The sequence below is a fragment of the Panthera tigris genome, chromosome C1, assembly GCF_018350195.1.
Source record: "Panthera tigris isolate Pti1 chromosome C1, P.tigris_Pti1_mat1.1, whole genome shotgun sequence".
NCBI classification, from domain to species: Eukaryota; Metazoa; Chordata; class Mammalia; order Carnivora; family Felidae; genus Panthera; species Panthera tigris.
The window spans coordinates 14514946-14536874 of record NC_056667.1 but is presented as its reverse complement, the minus strand read 5'-3'; the positions used below and the strand labels follow the sequence as shown (position 1 = coordinate 14536874).

Here is a 21929-nt window from a genome sequence, read left to right as displayed (position 1 = left end):
AGCATAATATATAAGTGTATCAACTCAACATGTTGCACACCTTCAATTTACACGATGATTTACGTCAAATGTATTTCAATCAAAAAAAGTGAATGGTGCTTAATGGATTCATAAATGATTTAAAAATTTTTTATTGTCTTTGATTTTCAAACCTCCTACACTGAATGTGTTCCTTTTGCAATCCAGATTTAAAAAAAAAAAAAAGAACAGATCTTAAAAATAAAAATAATATTCCCCATGGCCAGAAAGAGGAAACAGAAAGAGCATACACCAGAGCCAGAGCTGGGAGGGCCGCGGGTGGGCTCGGCTGGGGGGCGGGGGCAGGTACCCTGATTTGACTTCCAGTAGCTGCTTCCACTGCTCTGTGCGGGGACCATGAAACTTGCCCTGCTGTGCACGCTGCTGGTGTTTGCTGGTGAGTAGGGCAGGACCCACAGCTGGGAAGGGAAGGTGGGGTATGACTAGGTGATATCTCTTTCCTAGACTGGTCCTCTGCTCTGATCCCCACTGCCCTGGTCCCCCCCACAGTCCCCAACCCTTCCATCCCTGCCAGGAGCCAGCAGCAGCGGCTGGTCCCCTAGAATGCTGGCTTCGGCCAGGGAGCTCTGGGCTATCACGCTGTGCAGCGTGACTCTGGTCTGCTGTGAGGACAAGCAGCTGGGGACTCAGACACTGGGGCCAGGTGAGCGGACACCTGGGGCCCTTTGGACACAAATTATAGAAAGGGATCTCCCCAGGCCACCCTGCTTCCCTCTGTCTCTTTGACCAGATAATAGCAATGTTTCGCTTACGCACAGCACTCTGTGCCTGTCTTTCACGTTCATCGTCTCCCCTGAACCTGGGAAGAGGGCTCTGTTGACTGTGGTGGCAGATGGGGGGAGGTTTCCATTCGATCTTCAGCAGAGCAAATGTAAAAATGTGGCTGCCAGCAAATTGGGTGTATTTGTTTCTCGAACCATCTCAACGTATGTAGCGTTGGAGAGGATTTGTGCTTTAAAATGTGGATTTCTGTTATCCTGGGACTCCCAAAGTTTTTAGAGGAACACATCTCCAGGGTTACAGCGAAAACCGTTAGGAAAATTGCAATCAAGCTACAGAAACTCATCTGTCCGACATAAAGAAACAATGCACTGTAGAGGCAAAATGTACAGATGAACCCGCATTCAACTGTTGGCCCACTGTCTCCTGGCAGTCTGACCTTGGCCACGTCGCCTTACCTCTCTATGTCCTCACCTGCAAAATGGACATAACGGCACCCTCTTTGTAAGGTTGTTGGGTCTCTAATGAGAAAATGTATCCAAAATGTTTAGCAGGTGTAAGTAACAGCAAGCAAGCAACAGCTTAACACGCAGAGCGTGCATGATGAGGCGTTAGCCATGCTCACTCCTGGGGGAAAAGGGGCCAGCCCTCTTGGTGGCAGCTAAGGATAGAAAGAGCTACCAGGACAGGAATTCCTGACAAGCTAAGCCAGTTCGCCAAAGATCTCGTAACCGCAAATTGGGTCCCGCCATGTCTCCGGGCTGGGCCCGCCTCACTTACAGAAGCAATGAGACTACCATCCAAAAGCTTTCTGAATCAAAGCTAAATGTACTCCTGGCCCGGCTTGGGAGAAATGCAGCATTCCGGCATGAGTTTATTTGTGTATTCCTAAGCTGACGTGGAAAGGGCCAGGCTTAGGGCAGAAAGAGGGACGAGGGACACCAGAAAGGCAAGATTCTGAAGCCAGGTCCCTGCTGGCCCACAAGGTGGGTGGTCACTCACCTTGCAACGGTTTGCCTCCAGGTTCCTTAGCACGGCATCCGGGATTCCAGCGGGCCCGAGATCAGTCATTGGCTCCGCCAAAGCTTAACACGGTTTCTCTTAAACATTTGTACAGCCAGAGCCACCATGTCAGACAGGAGTGGCAACGTGGATTCCTGCGCATTGAGGGACACGCTGGGGACACAGCAGGCCTGCATGGACCAGATACCCACCAGTCACTTTGGCTGCAACCCAAGGCAGCTGGTTTGGGATCTCGCCCTTGGCCCACCGCGCCAGCCCCTCCCAAACCCCCTCTTCCCACCTCTACCTCCCCCAACTTAGGGTTTGCCCCCCCACTTTATTATTTACTTCATTTACACGCACAGCTTTCATTATAACACCATTTAGCAGGGAATGGAGGGGAGGTCCATAATGAGGTCGTTCGAAGGGGTGCACTGGGCCCGGTCCCCCTGAGACCCGGCCCCATCTGTCTTCTTGAATCGTCTCTCGAGGTTGCACACATGTATACCTCAGTCTCCTTAGCTCGTCTGTTCCCCAACCCCCCAGGCTCTCCCCTGAATCCTTTGACTTAATGTATTTCATTCCTCCTGTCTCAACATAATGCATTTGTCTCCCCCAGTAAAATAAAATCCCCTTGTGGTCAATTCTAACCAGCAGCAATTAGAACTAAAATGAAAAATATCCGTGAAAATCATTGATCTCTAAATCATACTGCCTTCCCAGGTGAGCCTTGAGAGGGCGTTAGTGTGCGGCTTTCTGGAAGGGACGTGCGGGGCAGGGGCGGGTGCGGAGAGGAGGGTGTCTTCCTGTTACAGAATGGGGAACTCAGGGCAGAGGCAGTGACTGGAACCAAACTGCCCTGGGTTTCAGTGCTGGCTCCTCCATGTACCGGCCACTGTGACCTGGGCAAGGTACTAAGCCTCAATCTGCTCATCTGTAAAATGGGCATTAAAGGTAGTTCTCATTGTACCAACGCCACTTTCTCAGTTCCTTATGTAAATCCACCATTATTATATAAGCTGATAATAACATCAGAGGAAACTGGGTGCTGGGTGAGGTGTGTGTACGAACGCTCTGTAGCTCTTTGCAACTTTTCTGTGCATCTAGAATATACCAAAATTATTTATTGAAAAAAACCAGTATTTATCTCATGGGTTGAACAGAGTCAATAAATTACTACATGAAAAGACCCATAATAAGCCCTCGTTATCACTATATTTTATATATATGTATATATATATATATATACATTATAAGTTTATTTGTTTATTTTGAGAGAGAGAGAGAGAGCACGAGCAGGGGAGGGGCAGAGAGAGGGGGAGAGAGAATCCCAAGCAGGCTTTGCACTGTTAGCGCAGAGCCCAACTCGGGGCTCAAACCCACAAACTGCGAGATCATGACCTGAGCCGAAACCGAGATTCGGACGCTAAACAGACTGAGCCACCCAGGCACCCCACCATCACCATATTTTTAATAAACCTAGTGGTTGTTGTCATTTTCTTTTTTCTTTTTCTTATTTTCTTTATTTTTTTTTTAAAGTTTCATTTATTTTTGAGACAGGGAGAGACAGAGCATGAACAGGGGAGGGTCAGAGAGAGGGAGACACAGAATCTGAAACAGGCTCCAGGCTCTGAGCCGTCAGCACAGAGCCCGACGGGGGGCTTGAATTCATGGACCGAGAGATCATGACCTGAGCCGAAGTCGGCCGCTTAACCGACTGAGCCGCCCAGGCGCCCCTGTCATTTTCTCATTCAACGTCACTGGTTCGGTCCAGCAGGGCAGAAGGGCCAGGCGTGTGTCCCACCGGCCTCCTCTGACGTTCATATCCTCTCCTTGTTACCGGGCTCTTTGGCAGGTGTGATTCCAACCCAGGGCGGGATCTTGAACCTGAACAAGATGATCAAACAAGTGACCAGAAAAACACCCATCTTCTCCTATTGGCCCTATGGCTGCCACTGCGGACCTGGTGGCAAAGGCCAACCCAAAGATGCCTCGGACTGGTAATCCCTTCCCAGACAGGACTGCGGGTGGCAATCCTGTCCTGCCCCCACCCCGGGACTCTCCCCTTTCCTGCTCCCTCACGCATTCATTCCGCGACTTCGTTTTATGCCGTGTGCTGGGAGCCCTGCTGAGGCCGGGTACGGCTCCAGCCTTCCTGGACCTTGCCGTCTAGCTGGTTCTGCAGAGTCTCTGAAGGCCCCCCTTGCACTTCTAAGCCCTGATCTAGTGATAACACCCATGCACACTCCCTGCTGGTTTTTTTTTTTTTTTTTTTTTTTTAATGCCTACCTCTTTTTGCCATTATCTCCTTCAAGCTTCACTACAACCCCAGGAATCAATTAGGAGAGACCAGAGCCATCCAGGCCGGGGGTCACTTCCCTGACCCACCACTTACAGACTGTGTGACCTTGGGCATGTGGCTTGACCTCCCTGAGTCTGATTCCTCATCTGTGAAATGGGCATTGTACCAGTGCCTCTGTCGTAGGGTGGTGGCGGAGATTAAGAGAATATTCATGGATAAAACAAATGCCTGGTGCCTAGAAAGCACCCACTAAGTGTCAGCTTGTGTGGTCATAAAGACTGGAGCCCTGCAGGCCTTGACTCTTCCCCGGTGGGCACTCGGTTTCTACTCTTGGGGCAGCTGTGTTCCCTGCCTGTCCCGTTCCCTGTCCTCTCCCTCCAGGTGCTGTCAGAACCATGACTGTTGCTACGCTCACCTGAGGCAGCACCGATGCCGTATCCACACAGACAACTATGACTACACCTTTTCCCAGGGGGACATCCAGTGCTGTGAGTGCCCGGGGCCTCGGGGCTGGAGTCAGAGGCTGAGGAAGGGAGTTCTGGCACTTAACTGCCTTCGTGTGCTGTGTGACAAGGCATAAGCTGCTCGCCCTCTCTGTTTTTCTCATGTGTCCAGTGATAGTAGCTGGGCTGTGGGGGAACGGGGGTGGGAGTATGGAGAGGTCCAATGAGGGCTTTGACCCCTTTAGGATTTGGAAGGCTGGCAGGTCTCAGCTGGGATCCCAGAGCCTCTATCAACCAGCTGTGTGACCTTGAACACATTGCGTGACCTCTCTGAACGTCAGTATTCGCCTCTGTAAACTCCGGATAACAGTGTGCTATCCCCTAAACTTAACTCAAGAACTAAAATGAGAGCAGACAGAATGAGCCTCGCACATGCCTGCTTCCCAGCACGTGCGCGATAAATCACGCGGACTACTGATGTCATTGTTACAAATGATGTTGTTATCGCGAGTTGACAGAGCGACCCGGCCAGGAGCTGCGCCACCCTGATGATCTCCATTTACACACAAGGAAAGTGAGACCAGAGCGAAGAGGTGCTGGCCCAGGGTCACCCTGCTGCAGGTGACAGAGCCTGGGCTAGGCCTCAGGTCCCCCCACCCCCACCCCTGGGTCCACGCCTGGAGGGAGGCGGCCGCTCTGAGCTGGGAATCACGTGGGCTCATCACACCAGAGTCCCCGCTCATTAAAGTCTTAATAATAACAACAACAATCATAGCCAACATTTATTGAGCACCTACTGTGTCCTGAGTGCTCTGCCTTCTCTAATACTCCCAGCAGCCCCAAGGCAGCTCCTACCCTCACCCCCACGCACAGATAATGACACTGGTGCGCCAAGGTCCCTTTGGCCTCTGTCTCGGCGGGTACAGTTCCATCGGCCTGGGACACGCCCCACCCCCCCACTCTCCGCCACCTTCCACCCTGGCTTTCCACAGGGAGCAGACCCTTCCGATCTCAGCTCAAATGGTTCCTGACACTGAGTCCGATCCCCCTACTTTGCCATCTTGGAGCCCCTGCAGCATTTCTTACTTCCGAGAGGAACAGTATGTATTATTCCTTTCTGTGGTCCTCTAATACCTGCTGCCGCCCCCTCCCCCAGGAGTGTGAACCCCTTGTGTCCATTCTGGTCAGTCCTGTCCCTCCAGGGCCCTGCCAGCCGGCTGGGCGCTCAATCGCTTATGAAAGGGATGAATGAATAACTAATGGAGTGACGGAGCTCAGGGAGGTCACGGTTTGTGCCCAAGGTCACGCGCCTAGGAAGCGGCTGGGAATGGGACTCTAAAGCTGAGCGACCCCTGCGCGGCCTCCTGAAACTCCCCGCAGGGACCCTAGACCCACGCCCGCCTCTGCCTCGGGAAGGGACGGACACTGAGCTCCCGTCTCCTCCACCCCACAGCCGACAAGGGCAGCTGGTGTGAGCAGCAGCTGTGTGCCTGCGACAAGGAGGTTGCCTTCTGCCTGAAGCGGAACCTGGAGACTTACAAGAGACACCTGCGTCACTACTGGCGGCCCCACTGCAGAGGCCAGACCCCTACGTGCTAGGAGGAGCCCGCCCGGCCGTCCCTCGCCCCCTGCCCCGTTCCTCGGCATCTTGAGCGCTGCAAGTCCCGTGGGACTGCTGACATCCCTCAGTATCTAACCCCCTGCACCAGCCTGGGAGGGTCTCAACCTAGCCCCACCCACCACCTTGCTCCTGGACCCTCGAAACCTTCCCGACCAAGTTGGCAGCTGTCTCTTCCAAGGATGGATTGAGATCGGAGGAAAAGCCTCGTCCAGGAGGCGTCTGGGGGATGGTGTTGGGGCCGAAGCGGCGGGTGTCAGGGGTGGGGGTTTGGGGAACGTGGTGTGGCAGGTTCCCCCTGCCATTGCCACCCACCGGGCCTCCTGCCTGAGTCCCACCCGCTCTGACACACTGTCCGTGCTGCAGCCGGGTGGCCTAAAGGGTAGTGTTGATCCTTCTGTCCACATGGCTCTACGTCTTAAAACGCCAGAGCCCTCCACCACCCCGGGAGAGGGCCTGTCGAGGAGTTTGGGACCTGTGCTCTCTGGCATACGTCACCCTCCCCAACTAGGCTGGGAGGTCCTCGTGGGCAGGACGCATGACTATCTTGGATTCAGTTGCATCCCTGTGCCCAAAGCAGTGCCCGGGACCAAGAAGGGGCTCCCCGGATCCCTCTCGAGCAAAGGGCCAGCTGAAGCCACCCGGTCCTCTTGTTCCAGGCCTAGGTCTGCACGCACATGTCCTTTCCTGTTTCCAGGTGCTTGCGCAGGCTGGGACCTCTGCGGAATGCTCCACCTGCTGTCCCCAGGTGGCTGATCCCCATCTAGGCTCCTCGGGGTCCAAGGGCTACTGGGGACGGAAGTGTCCCCTGGCTGACTCCTCCCCGGCTCCAAGGGCTCGCTCCCTCCTCCAAACCCGCATAGCACTTTACGGGGCTGCAATTTACCAAGCTTTACCTTGAGTGATATATAATATCTGGGTTTTTCTGAACCCCTCCAACCAGACTGGAGCTCCTGGAAGACGGAGGCTATGTCTGTCATCTTTGTTTCCTCTGCTCCCCGACATAATAGGTGCTCAATTAATGCTTATGGACCAATGAGCCCATCACGGATGGATGGAGGTCATGGTAGGTGTTATTGGTGCCTCACCCACATGCCCTCCCGGCCCAGGCTCCCAACCCCCAGCTAAGCCAGATGTTTGGCTGCTCTGTGCTCACATCTGTCTCCTTCTCCTACCTGTCTGCTGGGAGCTACCACCCCTCACGCCCTTCCCACCTCTAACCAGTGACTAGAGAGCGTGATGCCAGGTGGGTGTCATTGCCCGACCCCGCCTCTGTGCAGGACCACCTGGGTGACACGCTGCATGCCCCAGAGCTCCTCGTGGGATCCGGCTGAGGCCAGATGTCTGGAACACCTCTTTGCTTAGCTTTGTACCCTGGCCTGGCCTGTTCCCCTTGTTGCCTTACAGGTTTCTCTTGAGAACACGCCTTCAGTAAATCACTCACTTGCACAAGAATCCTGTCTCAGGCTCGGCTTTCTGGGGAAACTGACTTGGGACAGACGGATGGATGGATGGATGGATGGATGGCCTTCTTCATATAAGGATCCACGATCTGTCATTTGTATGTGATTAGCTGTGTTTCCAGCAACAGGGCTGGAGCCACCCACATTCTCCAGCTGTGACACACATAAGTGAAACAGCTGACCGATCACTTTTCCTTCGACATGAAGCTCAGTGTCTCATGTGAGGCTGGGTAATAGGAATTAGGAACCATGGGCACTGGGTTCAAATTCCAGTTATAACCACTGACTCGCCTCCGGAATCCCGGTTTCCTCACATGCAAAGTAGAGCTAAATTAAGGAGGAAATAAGATGAGGTCAGAGGTCAGCATATTAAACTAGATTAATGCATATGAATGGTGAGCACGGTCCCTGGCACACGGTAACGCCTCTTTAAATGTTAGCCGACGTCCCCCTTCTTTCCACCCAGCTCCCCTCTCCACCGTCTACACGACTGTGCAGCCCTTTCCATTAGATCCTGACTCGCAATGTTCTTTTGTTCAAGAGCTGGCGACCCCCTTGTCGATCCGAGCCCCTGTGATAGTGACAGCGTCAGTGTTGGCAAAGGATGGGCGTTATTTTCCATTATTATCCCCATTTTACAACCTGAGGTTCAGAATACAGACAGCAACCTCTGAGGTCCCACAGCCGGATTCCAGCCCAGACTCCCCCCACCCCGCTCCCTGGTTCCCCATCCCATTTGTACTGATCAGGAAGCTTCCTATGCCTCGATGAACTTCAACAATGAGGGCATTTACGACCTCACATGACAAGAAGTCCAGGGGCAAGGTGGCTCTTTAGTGGCTTGGTAATGTCTTCAGTACCTGGTTTCTTTCTTGCTCTGGCCACTCTCACTGTGCTTTGCCCCCTGGGTGGCTCAGAACAGCAGCGGTGGTCCAGACCTCATGCCTGGACACAAGGACATCCAGCAGAGAATACGCTGTCCCTTTTGTGTCTGTTGTCAATGAGCCTTACCGCCACCATCCGGCAGACTTTCCCAGCAGGACTGGCCACCCTAAGCCATAGTGGCTCAAGGTGATGGGATTAGTCTGGTCGGTTTAGATTCCTCAGGATTTATGTACCCTCGAGAGGAGACAGGGTTAACGTCCCCTGAGTGTCACGTAGCCACTAGAATGGGAGCTGTTAGGGTTGTCAATAGCATAGTGTTGGGTGGGCAAGTCTAGGGCTGGGTCAGGAATGGGGCTGTCCCTGTGTGAGCTCAGCACCTAGCACAGGGCCTGGTGGTCCCAGAGCAGATGATCAACAGTCATTTGTTATGAATGAATGAGTGAATGAATGAATGAATGAATGAATCCCAGGTTGGTAAAGACCTGGGACCTTGAACCAAGAGGTGGGATGGACAGATGGGGTCTCAGGGCAGCAGGACTGAGTCCCCAGAGTAAGGCAAGACTCCCCACCCCCCACCCTGTGGGTTCTCATTCTGGGCCAATTTCCAATCCCCGGAATTGGGTAAGAGGCACAAAGGAAGGATAGACTCACAAGCAGCTTCTGTTCTCCACCCGCATCTGTCCAGCAGCCCTGGGTGTAGGAGGCAGACAGGAGGACACAGTCACTGTGCTTCCTGTTCCCTCCAGGGTCAGAATCACAGAGGGACAACCCGGAGGGGGGCGGAGGGGGAGCCAACATCGAGACCTGACATTGAACACATGTGGTGCCCACTCACCCTCTACTCCCTGGGGCATGGGCATTGTCACCTGCATTTTCCAGGTGCAGAAACTGAAACTGAAGGGTGAGTCACTGGCTGATAAGTGGCAGGGCCGGGACTCGAACCCAGTCCTCTCTGGCTCCAGGGCCGCGTCTCACCCTACCTCCCACACTCTTTACTGGGACACTTGGTGACTCAGCCCTGGGTGCCCTAGGTGGGGAGGAGCCACACCCCGGGATGAGGAGGTGAGGGTGATGGTGGCAAGGCAGGAAGCCTGGGGAGAGGGCTGGTGAGTGATAATTGTACCAACAGTAACAGTGACACTCAGATACTGCCCTCCCATTGGGAGCACTTAATCCCACCACCCGCTGATCTGACCCCCAGGCCACCCAGACCCAGGGTGCCACCTCCAGTGGGTGGGGGCTCAGCCCAGGGGCACGATGGGCAGCTGGTTTCTCCACGACTCTGCCTGTTTTTCCAGCAGGAGCCTCTATCCAAATACCCAAGCTCCTCCCTGTCTCTGGGATGTGCAGGTGGGGCCGGGGCTCCTGTCTCACCTCTGCACCCTGCTTCCTGTGCCAGTGCCCCCTGGAGGGGGGTTGGGGGTTGTTGGCTTGGGGTGCACAGCATCCTTGCTCACTACTGAAGTCAGATCTAGAGCCTACCTCACCCAGGCAGCCCAGACACATGGGAGTGAGGGCCTGGCTGGCTCTAGAGCTTGGGGGGCGGGGGGCTCCTCTATTTTTTTCCCAGGTGAAATAAAGAAGAAGATTTTAGGGGTCCCTGGGTGGCTCAGTCAGTTAAACATCCCACTTCGGTTCAGGTCATGATCTCACGGTTTGTGGGTTCGAGCCCCGCGTCGGGCTCTGTGCTGACAGTGCAGAACCTGCTTGGGATTCTCTCTCCCTTTCCCTCCCCCACTTGTACTCTCTCAAAATAAATAAACTTAGAGGAAAAAAAAAGAGAAGAGATTTTAAAATAGTTTGTGAAAACGCGAAGCATGTCAGAGAAAGATTCCTTTCTCTGTCTCTGCTTTAGGTTCCTGGCCAAGCCTCATTCGCTTTGGGGGTCTCTCCTGGAAGGACTGCCTTCTTCCCCAGCTCTTAGCAAGACTGGCTCCTTCTGTCATCCAGAGCTCAGCTGGCAGTCACTCCCTCAGAGAAAGGTCCCTGCCCTCCCAACCTAAAGCAACCACCTCCCACCCTGATAGTCTCCCTGCCTTGTTTTCGTTCTCTGCTCCCCTTTTCTGCTGGTTTTCTTAATCACTTACTCATCCAGCCATTTGTTGACCTTAGATTGGAAAGCAGGAGTGTTATCGCCTCCCGGCCCCTCCCTCAGAATTATCAGAAATCATTCCCCCTCCCTCTGCCAAGAACACTCCCCCACTCCCAGGAGACCCTGGGGTCAAAGATCCTTCTGGAGGTGGGCTGCCTCTTCCGGAGACCCTTCCCCGGTTGGCTTGGAGTTCCTAAGAACCTGCTAATACATTCTCTCATTTACACCTCATTACAGGTGCCCCTGCCAGGTGGAGCTTCTGGCCTTCTTTTCCAGGGGAGGAAAACAGGCTCTGAGAAGTAAAATATCTTGCCCACAGTAACTGACTCTGCGAGAGGCGGCAGAGGCCGGGCACCCATGAATCGCCGGGTGCCACCCTCTCCAGCCCAGATGGTGTGCTCCCTAAGGCAGTGGTTCTGAAACTTCACAGAGGACGAGAATCCCCTGGCAGAGAGTGTTCAGAATGCAGGTTCTTGGGCCCCACCCCCAGAAGGTCTGATTCTGCAAGTCTAGGATGGGGCCCAGGAACCTGTATTTTTTTTAATTTTTTTTTAACGTTTATTTATTTTTGAGGCAGAGAGAGACAGAGCATGAACGGGGGAGGGTCAGAGAGAGGGAGACACAGAATCTGAAACTGGCTCCAGGCTCTGAGCTGTCAGCACAGAGCCCGACAAGGGGCTCGAACTCACGGACTGTGAGATCATGACCCAAGCCGAAGTCGGACGCTTAACCGACTGAGCCACCCAGGCGCCCCACGGAACCTGTATTTTTAACCAGGGCTGCTGGAGATTCTGATGTCTCTGGCTCAGGATCATACTCCAAAAAGGATGCAGGCCGTCTGTCCCCATGGCCCACCGTAGGGCTGACCAGCCTGATAAACCAACGATCCTGGGCCAGCGCAACTCACTGGGCTGAAAGATTGGAGACCCACCTTCTATTTTTTTTTTTAAGTTTTTATTTTTATTTATTTTGAGAGAGGGTGAGCGAGCAGGGGTGGGGCAGAGAGAGAGGGAAAGAGAGAGAATCCCAAGCAGGCTTTGGGCTGTCAGTGCAGAGCCTGGTGTGGGGCTCGAACTCACAAACCAGTCGTGAGATCATGACCTGAGCCGAGATCAAGAGTGGGACGCTCACCCGACTAGGCCACCCAGGCGCCCCTGAAGTCCCACCTGCTAGATCAGACTCCTTGCAAGCACCGTTGTTTCCGCTGAGTCTACTCCAAACTGCCAGATAGGATAATGGCGAGGCTTATGCTTCCCAAACCCAGCCTTTGACACACCTCCTTCCAGACACTTGGTTTAATATTTCAATTTACTTTGTTTTTTAACCTTTCCTAACCTAAGTAAATTTATCTGAGAAGGAAATTAATTCCACTCTGGTATAAGGAAAGCCAGTATTACTTGTCATCAACAGACGGTGACCATAAAAATAAACGCAATGAAAATAAAACTCTTATTGGAAGGGTGCCTGGGTGGCTCAGTCGGGTAAACATCCGATTCTCGATTTCGGTTCAGGTCATGTTCTCATGGTCGTGAGATCGAGCCCGGGGTGGGGCTCTGCCGTGAGGGCACAGAGCCTGCTTGGGATCCTGTGTCTCCCTCTCTCTCTGCCCCTCCCTTGCTCTCTCTCTCTCTCTCAAAATAAATAAATTAATTAAAAAACAATTTTAAACTCTTATTGGAGAGAAAAAGTGCACAGTCAATAGTTGGGTGAACTAGGCACGCACGGGAGAGGTGCTGAGGACGCCCAGCCTCCACACAGAGACCACCTTCGCCTTGATGCATTCTGAAGAACTGGCAGGAACTGGAGAGAGAACAAGTCAGGCAGTCTGTGAGCAGCACAGTTTGTCCTCTTTGGGGAGTCCCAAGCCAGGTGGGTGGGGGTGGGGCGGGAGACACCAGCTGGGCGATGCTGTAGAAGGTCCTGGAGACGAGGGAGGCAGAACACAGGGACTGCTCTGGGGGAGCACAGGCAGAGCCCAGGGGCAGGTGGTCATGGTGTGGCTGGACTGGCCTGGGAGACCCCCACACTAGGCCGGCTTCCATCGCTCTCTTGTCCTGGGGCCTCAAACGGGTTCAGAATATGCCCCTTTGCATAAGAATTATTTTGAGCTGAAGGCAATTAAGAATTGACAGATGCAGAAAGAGTTCTCTGCCAGTCCCTTATCTGCTTAAAAGCAGGACACAAATTTCCCTGTGAGGAAGGTGCCCCCAACCCTCCGACTTGGAGAGAAGAGCAGCTCTTATCATCAAAGCTGGGAAGTCACCACCAAGATTGATTTGCATAAACAGACTTTTCTAAAATAGCCTTTCTTCCATTAGTTCCTCCATATATCATCTGGTCATCTCCCCCCAACTTACTATTACGTCCCGTGAAGTCCAAACCTTTTTTTCTTTGCTAAAAAGGAATCCTCTGAGTCTAACTTCTTTGAGTTTTCTTTTCTGGGAACTCCTATGCATGTCAATATTAATAAATATCATGCACCTTTTCTCCTGTTAACCTGTCTTTTGTTGGTTTAATTTGCAGGCCCCCATGAGCAAAACCTAAAAGGGTAGGGGAAAAGTTTTCTTCACCAACATTGGCCGGCAAGTCCCCATTGACACCAGAGTGGTCAGGGTGAAAAAGCTCATGTTAAATGGAAAAAGGTAGCAGGAGAAATGCTCTAACATAGTTAAGTAGTCAAGAGTATGGACTCAGGGTCCCACACACAAGGTCTGCCAGCTCTAGGGTCTCCTCACTCCGAGATGTAGGATCTTGGGCACAAGTCACCGAACCTCTTGGAGCCTGTTTCTTTACCTATAAAATGGGAATTATCATACTGTCCACATGAGGTGTTGTGGGGTAAATGACAGACCCCCGGAAGCCACTTTGCACCCTGTCCAGCATGTAGAGACCAGCCCATGGAACACATAGCAGTTGTTGTCCTGCTCATTGTTGAAGGAATGTTAGCAACATTGGTAGGTTGTGGACATTTCTTTCCTTCTCCCCAGGGCTTGTCCTCAGCTAGGCCTGCTGGTTGGAGCTCTATATAGGGCATTAGCCAGTGGGCCGTGGGGAAGCGACCCCTCCTCAGCCACCTCACCAATGACTGTCGTTGGGGCTTGCGGGGCCCCGGCAGCCTATGGGTGCCAGTGACTGGCAACTCTCCCCTCCTGGGACAGCAGGCAGGCTGGCCAAGGTCTGAACTGAAACCTTGCCTGGGCATCATCTTGAGCAGGGACCAGCCATATTGATTCAGCACACCTTTCCTGGGCAAAGAGGGTGGGGTTCATCCCTTTGTCCTCTGCTTACCAGCTGTGGTTCCTGGGCAAGCTCCTTGGCCTCTTTGTGCCTCAGTATCTCCACGCACAGGATGGGGTGTTCATAGTACTTCCTTTGTGCGTTTACGAGGATTCAGTGGAACCTGAATGAAGAGGTGAAGCACGCTTAGGACACCGTCCACACTGGGATCTGCTCTATCACATCAGGCGTCAGGTGAGGCAGTGGGGCTCATAAAGAAGTTCAATCCCAGCCCTCAAGAGGTCCCCGTTGCCATGGGGTGGGGGGGCCTCGCCCAAACTTCAGGATCCGAGAAGCTGGTTCAGGTCGCGGCACCACTAACTTGGGTGGGGCCTCCAACAGGACACCTTTCTCTCTGTCTCTGTTTCCCACTCTGTAAAATGGGATGTTTTGAGCCTATTCTGGATCGTGGATTTGGCAACACTTTGAAAAGCATAGAATATTAAAAAGTCTAGAATATTCTACATATAAAGGAAGTCTGGGGGTGCCTGGGTGGCTCAGTCGGTTGAGTGTCCAAATCTCAATTTCAGCTCAGGTCACGATCTCACGGCTTGCGAGTTCGAGCCCCACGTTGGGCTCTGCGCTGACAGCACAAAGCCTGCTTGGGATTCTCTCTCCCTCTCTCTCTCTGCCCCTCCCCCGCTCACACTCCCCCGTCTCTCTCAAAATAAATAAATAAAACTACAAAACAAGAAAGGAAGTCTGTAAGCTAAAACTTTGTTGATTGGAAGCTCAGTATGATAACACAACTGTCTCTAGATAAAGAGATCCTTGGAGAAGATAATAAGAGGTTTAAGGTTTACAACCAACAAGTTTATTTGAAACCTGAGTAATCTCAGCGTCTGACAGCTGGCTCACTATGATTTATAGGAAACCGATCGTGCAACATTCCAGATTTATTAAATCAGCTGTTTAGAATCGATGACTCAAAGAGATTTTGGGCATGGCAACCAAACAATTTCCTGATTCTCTACCTCAGGGGTTCTCCGACTTGATAAATGAGTTCTTTGCCAATTCCCAGAATCTATCATTTTGGTATTGACAGATGGATGAGTTTGAGATGTGACTTTTCTTTCTAGAAGATCCGTCTCCCATTCTCCCCAGCTCCTTGCTGGAAAAGGGATGGGGCACCGAAGTTGAGTGGGAGAGTCAGTGCAGAGGAATTCACACAATAACCAGGAATCTTCCAGAAAAGGGTAAAGTCAAAGGAAAGCCAGAGCTGGGCAGTGTTTAGAGGGGTAAAGGCAGATTCTAACCAGGAATGGTTCCAATGGGAGACAAGATCTGGGCTGGGCTCAGTTCAGAATACAGTACGGACATGTGGGGATGTACAGTCAAGGAGCAGGTGGGGGTGGAATCGCTAAGAGGGTCCATCAGGAGGCGAGGGGGGATTCTGGCTAAACTGACCCCATAGGATTCTTGCTGAGGGCAGGCCCGGGTGATCAGACATCACCTGCAGGATGATGGGGGGGGGGGGGTGAGAAATTTGATAAGATATCAAGGCGATCAGATATTGAGGGTGAGGGTTCTGGCTAAACTTACTTAACAAGATTCTTGCTCCTGAGAATGAGAGCGAGGCAAAAAAGGTCTCAGAGGAGCCTGACTAAATTTGGTCAAGGAGTGAAGTTATCTGGCCCCTCTTCCTGTTCAAGAAGAGATTCTTTCCTCTGAACCGCATGAGTCACTTTGTTGTTTGGTCTCCTTTTGTTCGTGAAGGATCGGTGAACCCATCGGCTAGAACTTGGTCATAGAGGCTATTTGCTGGATAGTGTGAGCAGTCTGGTATTAAATGGGAGCAATTTCTATGAAAATTATAAGAAGAGAAAGCTTAGTAGTTGAGAACCCAGTTTCTGAGATCAGAAGGCAGCCAGCTGGAAGATTTCTAGATGTTGGGCTGCAAGTGTGTTCATGATGGAGTGAGGACAGCAACGTCAACCCAACAAACTTCCCGGCTCTCACTTCCAGTGTCGTTGGTGATGGCCTCGGGGGCTCCAGTAAACTCTCAGAGCAGCTGGCACAACAGCAGGCGTGAAAGTTGCCCAGACACCATCTATTGTGACTTCTCTGAAGTTTATATCAATTCACCCAGCTTCTGTTGACGGGACATCAGGGAAAATGGCAGTTTGAGTTCTCCGTGATGCTGGGGCAGGAAGGTGGGAGAACAATGGGAAACTTGAATCTGGGGAATTAGAGTCACATAGTGGAGAACCCCCAAGGGTGGGCTGTAGTTTTCCATTGAAACACGAAATTTCTTTCTATGGTTACACCTCGTTTTGACCAAAGATAATCAAAGCATGATTGTTCTTGTTTACAAAATTATTCTGGCCTCATTAGATTTGGCATGATTATTTACATAAAAGCAGCAAAAAATGGTGATTGACCACATGGGCCTTTCTGAGTTTGCTGTCCTGGAACCTTTCATGAGGAACATCAGTTTAGACACATAGAAGCCTCTGGAAGCTAGGAAGCCAAGCCAGGAGCTCACCACCAGACTTTGCCTTCAGTATCCATAGTTTTGGGCGAATCCCTCTCTTCTCAAAGTCCCCAAGATACCCTAAGATCCCTGGGGCTGACAGGAAGTGATCTTCCTTACCTGTAAGGCTAGGAGCCCAGTAAATCCAGGTACCAAACCAGTTTTTTTCAAGACAGCTTTATGAGCATTGGCTCCATAAATTCAACCTTAGGTTCTTAAAACTGTCTTGTCATATCTGATTCTATGCACATCATTCTCAAATACGACATGCCCATCAGAGTCCTGGTTATATAGCCAACATTTCCACCGATGATCTGTTACAAGGAGGACTGATGCTTATGAAACTCAGGCAAATCATTATATTGCCATGGAATAAGAATACTCAAGAAGAGTTTCTGAATTTTGAAGGGAGCAGGTAAGGAGAAAATATAAATATGTCATTTCTGTTTACGAAAGTATAGTCTACCAAATTGTCATGAGCACAGACAACTTTCAAGACAAGAAAAAGCAGCTTGTGATATCTGGAAAGTAGAACACTAAAGACCTAGCCATGTTCTAATGATCATCCCTAAACTGATTCTTGCTCTTGGGGACAAGAGTCAGGGACAGGGCCCAGTCAAACCGAGGCTTAGAGGATCCTGGGTAAAGTTTGGTTAAGGAGAGCCTATATTGGTAACAAAGTTACAGGGGTTGTACTGGGTTTAAATGGTGGAGAGGTAACACATTGTAAGAAAATGTTCTATCGTAAAAAATGACAAATGTTTCAAACAAATGTTTTCATTAAAAGGGAAAGTTATAAAATGTACATGGGTTTTGTGAAGAGGATGGAAATATATAAATCCGTGTTTATTAGGAGGGCATACCCCCTACACCTTTACCGCGGAGGCACCGTCCCAAATTTAGAGATGTATAAAATTAGGGCCAGGAACACAGGTCGTCTGAGTCTGTGGATGTTGACAAGCTATACCCAAGGGTATATGTGAGTATATCAAGTAAGCTCTGCTCATCTTTTGTGACCAATGCAGCCTCCTGGTGTCCCCACACCTTACTGCTTTCTGCCTCACCCCGAGAGCTTGTTTACAAATCTAGTTTTCTGGGGGCGCCTGGATGGCTTGGTCGGTTAAGCGCCTGACTTTGGCTCAGGTCATGATCTTATGGTTCATGAGTTCAAGCCTCGTGTCGGGCTCTGTGCTGACAGCTCAGAGCCTGGAACCTGCTTGAGATTCTGTGTCTCCCTCTTTCTCTGCCCCTCCCCTACTCGTGTGTGTATGTGGGTGTGTGTGTGTGCACGCGTGCCCATGCGCGCCCACGCGGTCTTTCTCTCTCTCTCTCTCTCTCTCTCTCTCTCTCTCTCTCTCTCAAAAATAAATAAAACATTTAAATAAATACATAAATAAATAAATAAATAAAGCAAATACAGCTTTCTGGTCCCCGGACCGGAAGTTATGATCCAGCAAAGGCTGGAAGTGCAGAAACTCGAGGTCTCTGACTGGTAGCAGGTCCTGCTTGCTCCAGGCCCAGCGTGGAGCTCCCTACAGGCGCTGCCTCACCTACAACCGCAGCTACTCCCGCCTGAGAGCTCGACTGGCGGTGCTCCCCACGGGGTCACTACAACCACAGTGTCACCGACAGCCATGTCCAATGTGGTAAGGGGCAGCCTGGGGCCACCTTCTGCCCTGGTCGCCAACCTTAACCCATAGGGTTTGTGCTTAGAGCCAACCGGTTGGAGTCAAACTCTTGGGCTTGGGTTTGGGGGTCCTCTCCCATAATAGGTGCCATTATTGTGTGCCTACTGTTTGTCAGGCACCACACCGGCTAATTTATGTGCATCATGTCATCAAATATTCCCAACAGCCTATGCAGGAAGGTGTTATTAGCCTGTTTGGCAGCTGAGGAAACTGAGGCTTAGAGAATTGGAGTCACAGGCCTGAGGTCACATGGTGAGGAAATACACAGAGATACCTGCTGAGCCACCGTCTGGGCCAAAGCCCTTAAACACTGGCTCCCCAAGATTTATTTAAACTCATGGCTTGGCTCTCTGTTTCCCAGTGAGGAGCCAAACACCTGTGTTTATGACCAGTTCCTCCGCTGGGTGGTTCCAGAATGTTCAGGGACTGATGCCATCACAGGCTTGGACGTCCATGACCAGAAGAAGCCCAGTTCTGATCTAATGCCTGAGGAGAAGGATGAGGGGGTCCAGGGCAGTGGGCCCCAGGGGCGCCTTTAGGGGTTTGTGCAATTAAGGCCAAGACAGATGCCGGCAGCTTCAGTCCCAGGCAGGCCCTGAGAGGTCATGTGCACAAGGGTTTCTTGAATCCTTTTAATGGCAACTCACAGAATGTAATAACATTTACACCTGTACCCAGTCAATCCCCCCCCCCCCCGCCACGCACACACACACCACAACAGAGGACAATTGGCTGAAGCAGCACTTTACCACTTGTGATATAGTCACACATGCATCAAGAAGCACACACACACGCACACACACACGCACAAGCACACACGCACACATGCACACACGCACACGCACCAGATGCAACCCTCCGGACTGATTTCATCATCCACTAATGGACCAGGGCTACGGTTTAAATTATCTGTCAGGCCTGCTCTTATAGGGGCGCCTGGGTGGCTCAGTCGGTTGGGAAGCTGACTTTGGCTTAGGTGGTGATCTCACCATCGTGAGTTCGAGCCCCACATCAGTCTGCCGGCTATCAGCACAGAGCCTGCTTCAGATCCTCTGTCTCCCTCTGTATCTGCCCCTCCCCTGCTCACTTGCTCTCTCTCTCACTCTCAAACATAAACATAAACAAACAAACAAAAAAACCCACCTGCTCTTATAAAATGGGAAAGCTGAGGTCAAGAAGGGGAAGGGGTCTGCCCGAGACCACCCAAGACTCATCCAAAGTCAGAACTAGAACCCAGTGTCCGGTTCCCGATTCTTCTCGTTACCCCAAATTAAATTCAGATTAATAGAACGTTAACCCCACTGAGTGTGGAGGAGGTATTTGGACGGTTTGAGGTTCAAAATCCCACCAGCTAGACAGGGTCTAATCCTGTGCTTCTCAGAGCGTTCGGGACACATGCAAAGCACAAAATGCCTCTAGGTCACGGCTGTGGCTGTTGGCTCTCACTGAGCCCGTGGGAATCTCCGTGGCCAGCCTCCCCCAAAACCAGGTTTCTGTATTGCGTTCCTAACTCCAACTTCTCGGTGGGGTTCCTGAGATGCAGATGTGAGCCCTACCTTCTGGGTGTCTCTGGGTGCAGGGGGTCTGACCCGGTCGGTGGACGTCTACTGAGCACCCCCTCTGTGCCAGACCCCGTGTGCCAAGCAAGGTACGGGGTACTGGCCGCAGTGAGGCACAGACCCTGCCCCCGGTGAGGTCAGGCCCCGGATCTGCACGTCCCAGGCTCCAATCCCCACTCTGCCTCTCTCTGGTTGTGTGGCCCAGGTTATACACTCAGCCTCAGGTTACTCACCCGTTAAGCGGGATAATTACATCTGCCCATCAGGTTGTTGGGAGGATGAAGTGACATAACCCGTATGAAAGTCCCCGGCACGTGGCAGGCAATCGGCAAGGGGTAGCTTTTACGATTATTATTACCAATAAGAGAAAAAAAGCAACTCACAGGTAGGAGAGGGGGCCACAGCCCAGAAGGGAAGAAACAGAGAGAACGGAGGCAGCGTGGAACACACAGGGTGAAATGGGAGGAGTGGAGCGTTGGGGAAGAAGAGAATGATTGGGAGATCCAAATGGAAGGGCCGTGCAGCCAGCAGTGGAAAGACCTTAAACGTCAGGCTGAAGAGGCAATGGGGAGCCACTGAAGGCCTTAGAGGAACGGAGTGGTGCAAGAAAAGATGATTGGGGAGCCCTGACTGATAGCAGCAAACCTCCGTGGGGGATTTACTTATGCTGTAGTCGTGGGCTTTCCGAATTCAGCGGGAAAGGGGATTCTGTCACCATCCTGAGAGACCTCCAAGAGGTGGCAGGATTTCTGAGGCTCCCAAGGAAGGCTTTTGCCACCTGAGTGGGACGCACCGGAGGCGAGCACTCCAGTTACCTTCCCCAGCTGGCACGGGTCCCGGGAGCAAGTCCAGAAGCAGGTGTGCAAGTGGGGTCAGGAGTTGACCTGCGTCTGAGCAGGCTCTTGACACACAGGACAGGCTGGGACCTCATTTCAGGAGCAGCTGCAGGAAGTCCACACCCACTGCTAGGGCACTGAGTTCTCTCCAATGGCCCCCTGAGGACACCGCCCCAGCGTGGAGGAACGGCCTGTCCCCTCGCTCAGCACAAGCCCCGACCGGGGAGGCATCAGGGACTGAGTGACCAGGAGGTGAGCCACACCTGTCCAGGCTGTGCCACCAGAGAGGTCAAAATGCTCCCACCACTGGACCGCCTGCCCAGGTCCTCAGTTCTCTCTGTCTCCACCCTGGTCCGTGAACACCTTAAGGGCAGGGACCGCGTCTCGTTCATTCCCCTGTTCGTCCAGTGGTTCATTCATTCAACAGACACTTGCGAAGCACCTGCTACGTGCCAAGCATGTTGTTAGGCACCAGGAAGCCTGCTGTATCCACCAGGGCTTCATCGGAGGCTCAGAACTGCCAGGAGGCACCAACAGATAAAATAAAGGACTTTTCACAGGGGGTTGACTCCCATGATCGTGAGAGCCAGTAAAACAGTCTGTAAAAGGCGGTTTCTTTTTCTGCTGCTGCCGCCGCCTGAAGTTCTGCGGCCCAAGTGACAGGGCAAACTGGACCAGCAAGGATGAACCCATGAGGACAGCCCAGAACACCCTTCGCCATCTCGCCACCTCCAAGGACAGAAGCTGAAGCTGGTGACCCGGCAGGGCCGGGAGTTGCTGCCACCCCAGAGTCTCCCGACCCCGACGCGGTGAGCCAACAGATAGGGGACAACATGTGTCAGCCGTGACAGCGTCTCACGCTCCGATTCCGACTCCGCTCATAAAAACCCTACCACCTCTGTGCCACGGCTGCCTCCACATCTCACGCAGAACGTCCCCGGGGACCCACACGCACCCGGAATTCTGTGAGGATAGCGTTTCTGGGCAACGTAGGTTCAGCAAAGCTAAGGGACACGGTACAGTTCTAGGACGGTCCACCCCTCAGGGGACGATGGCAACTTTGAGAGATGACCTCCTTGAAGGTTTGCTTGTCATGCAAGAGATAGTCAAATAAGAGTCAAAGCCTCCTCCTAGGTTTCAGCGACCCCTGGATTTCATCTTTTCCCCAGAGCTGCCCATGTAGTGAGAGTGGGTCCAGGGCCATCACGATGGAGGACCTCATGGGGTCCCCCTCTACAGAGGATGAAGCCAGAGCCCCAACCAGACTAACAAGTCAGGGATGGCCTCTGTTATTCAAGGCCCTCGTGGGGCGCCTGGGTCGTTCCATCGGTTGAGCGTCCGACTTCGGCTCAGGTCGTGATCTCACAGCTCATGGGTTTGAGCCCCGCATGGGGCTCTGTGCCGACAGCTCAGAGCCTGGAGCCTGCTTCGGATTCTGTGTCTCCCTCTCTGCCCCTCCCTTACTCGATCTCTCTCTCTCTCTCAAAAATAAGCAAACATTAAAAAAAAAAAACTTAAAAACAAACAAACAAA

At 52.2% G+C, this 21929-nt stretch overlaps 1 protein-coding gene across 1 annotated transcript; it reads left to right on the top strand.

Annotated features, from left to right (window-relative positions):
* Positions 1–375: 375 nt before the first annotated feature.
* Positions 376–6125, top strand: PLA2G2D (phospholipase A2 group IID). The gene is made up of 4 exons (XM_007083829.2): positions 376–415; positions 3617–3761; positions 4445–4551; positions 5960–6125. Exons 1-4 carry the CDS (start codon positions 376–378, stop codon positions 6103–6105), a joined length of 438 nt encoding a protein of 145 aa, XP_007083891.1. The 3' UTR covers positions 6106–6125.
* The last annotated feature ends 15804 nt before the right edge of the window (positions 6126–21929 follow it).

Coding starts and splice junctions, on each gene's coding strand:
- PLA2G2D (XM_007083829.2), top strand. CDS start 376: ATGAAACTTGCCCTGCTGTGCACGCTGCTGGTGTTTGCTG. Junction 416..3,616: donor CACGCTGCTGGTGTTTGCTG/GTGAGTAGGGCA, acceptor GCTCTTTGGCAG/GTGTGATTCCAACCCAGGGC. Junction 4,552..5,959: donor CCAGGGGGACATCCAGTGCT/GTGAGTGCCCGG, acceptor TCCACCCCACAG/CCGACAAGGGCAGCTGGTGT.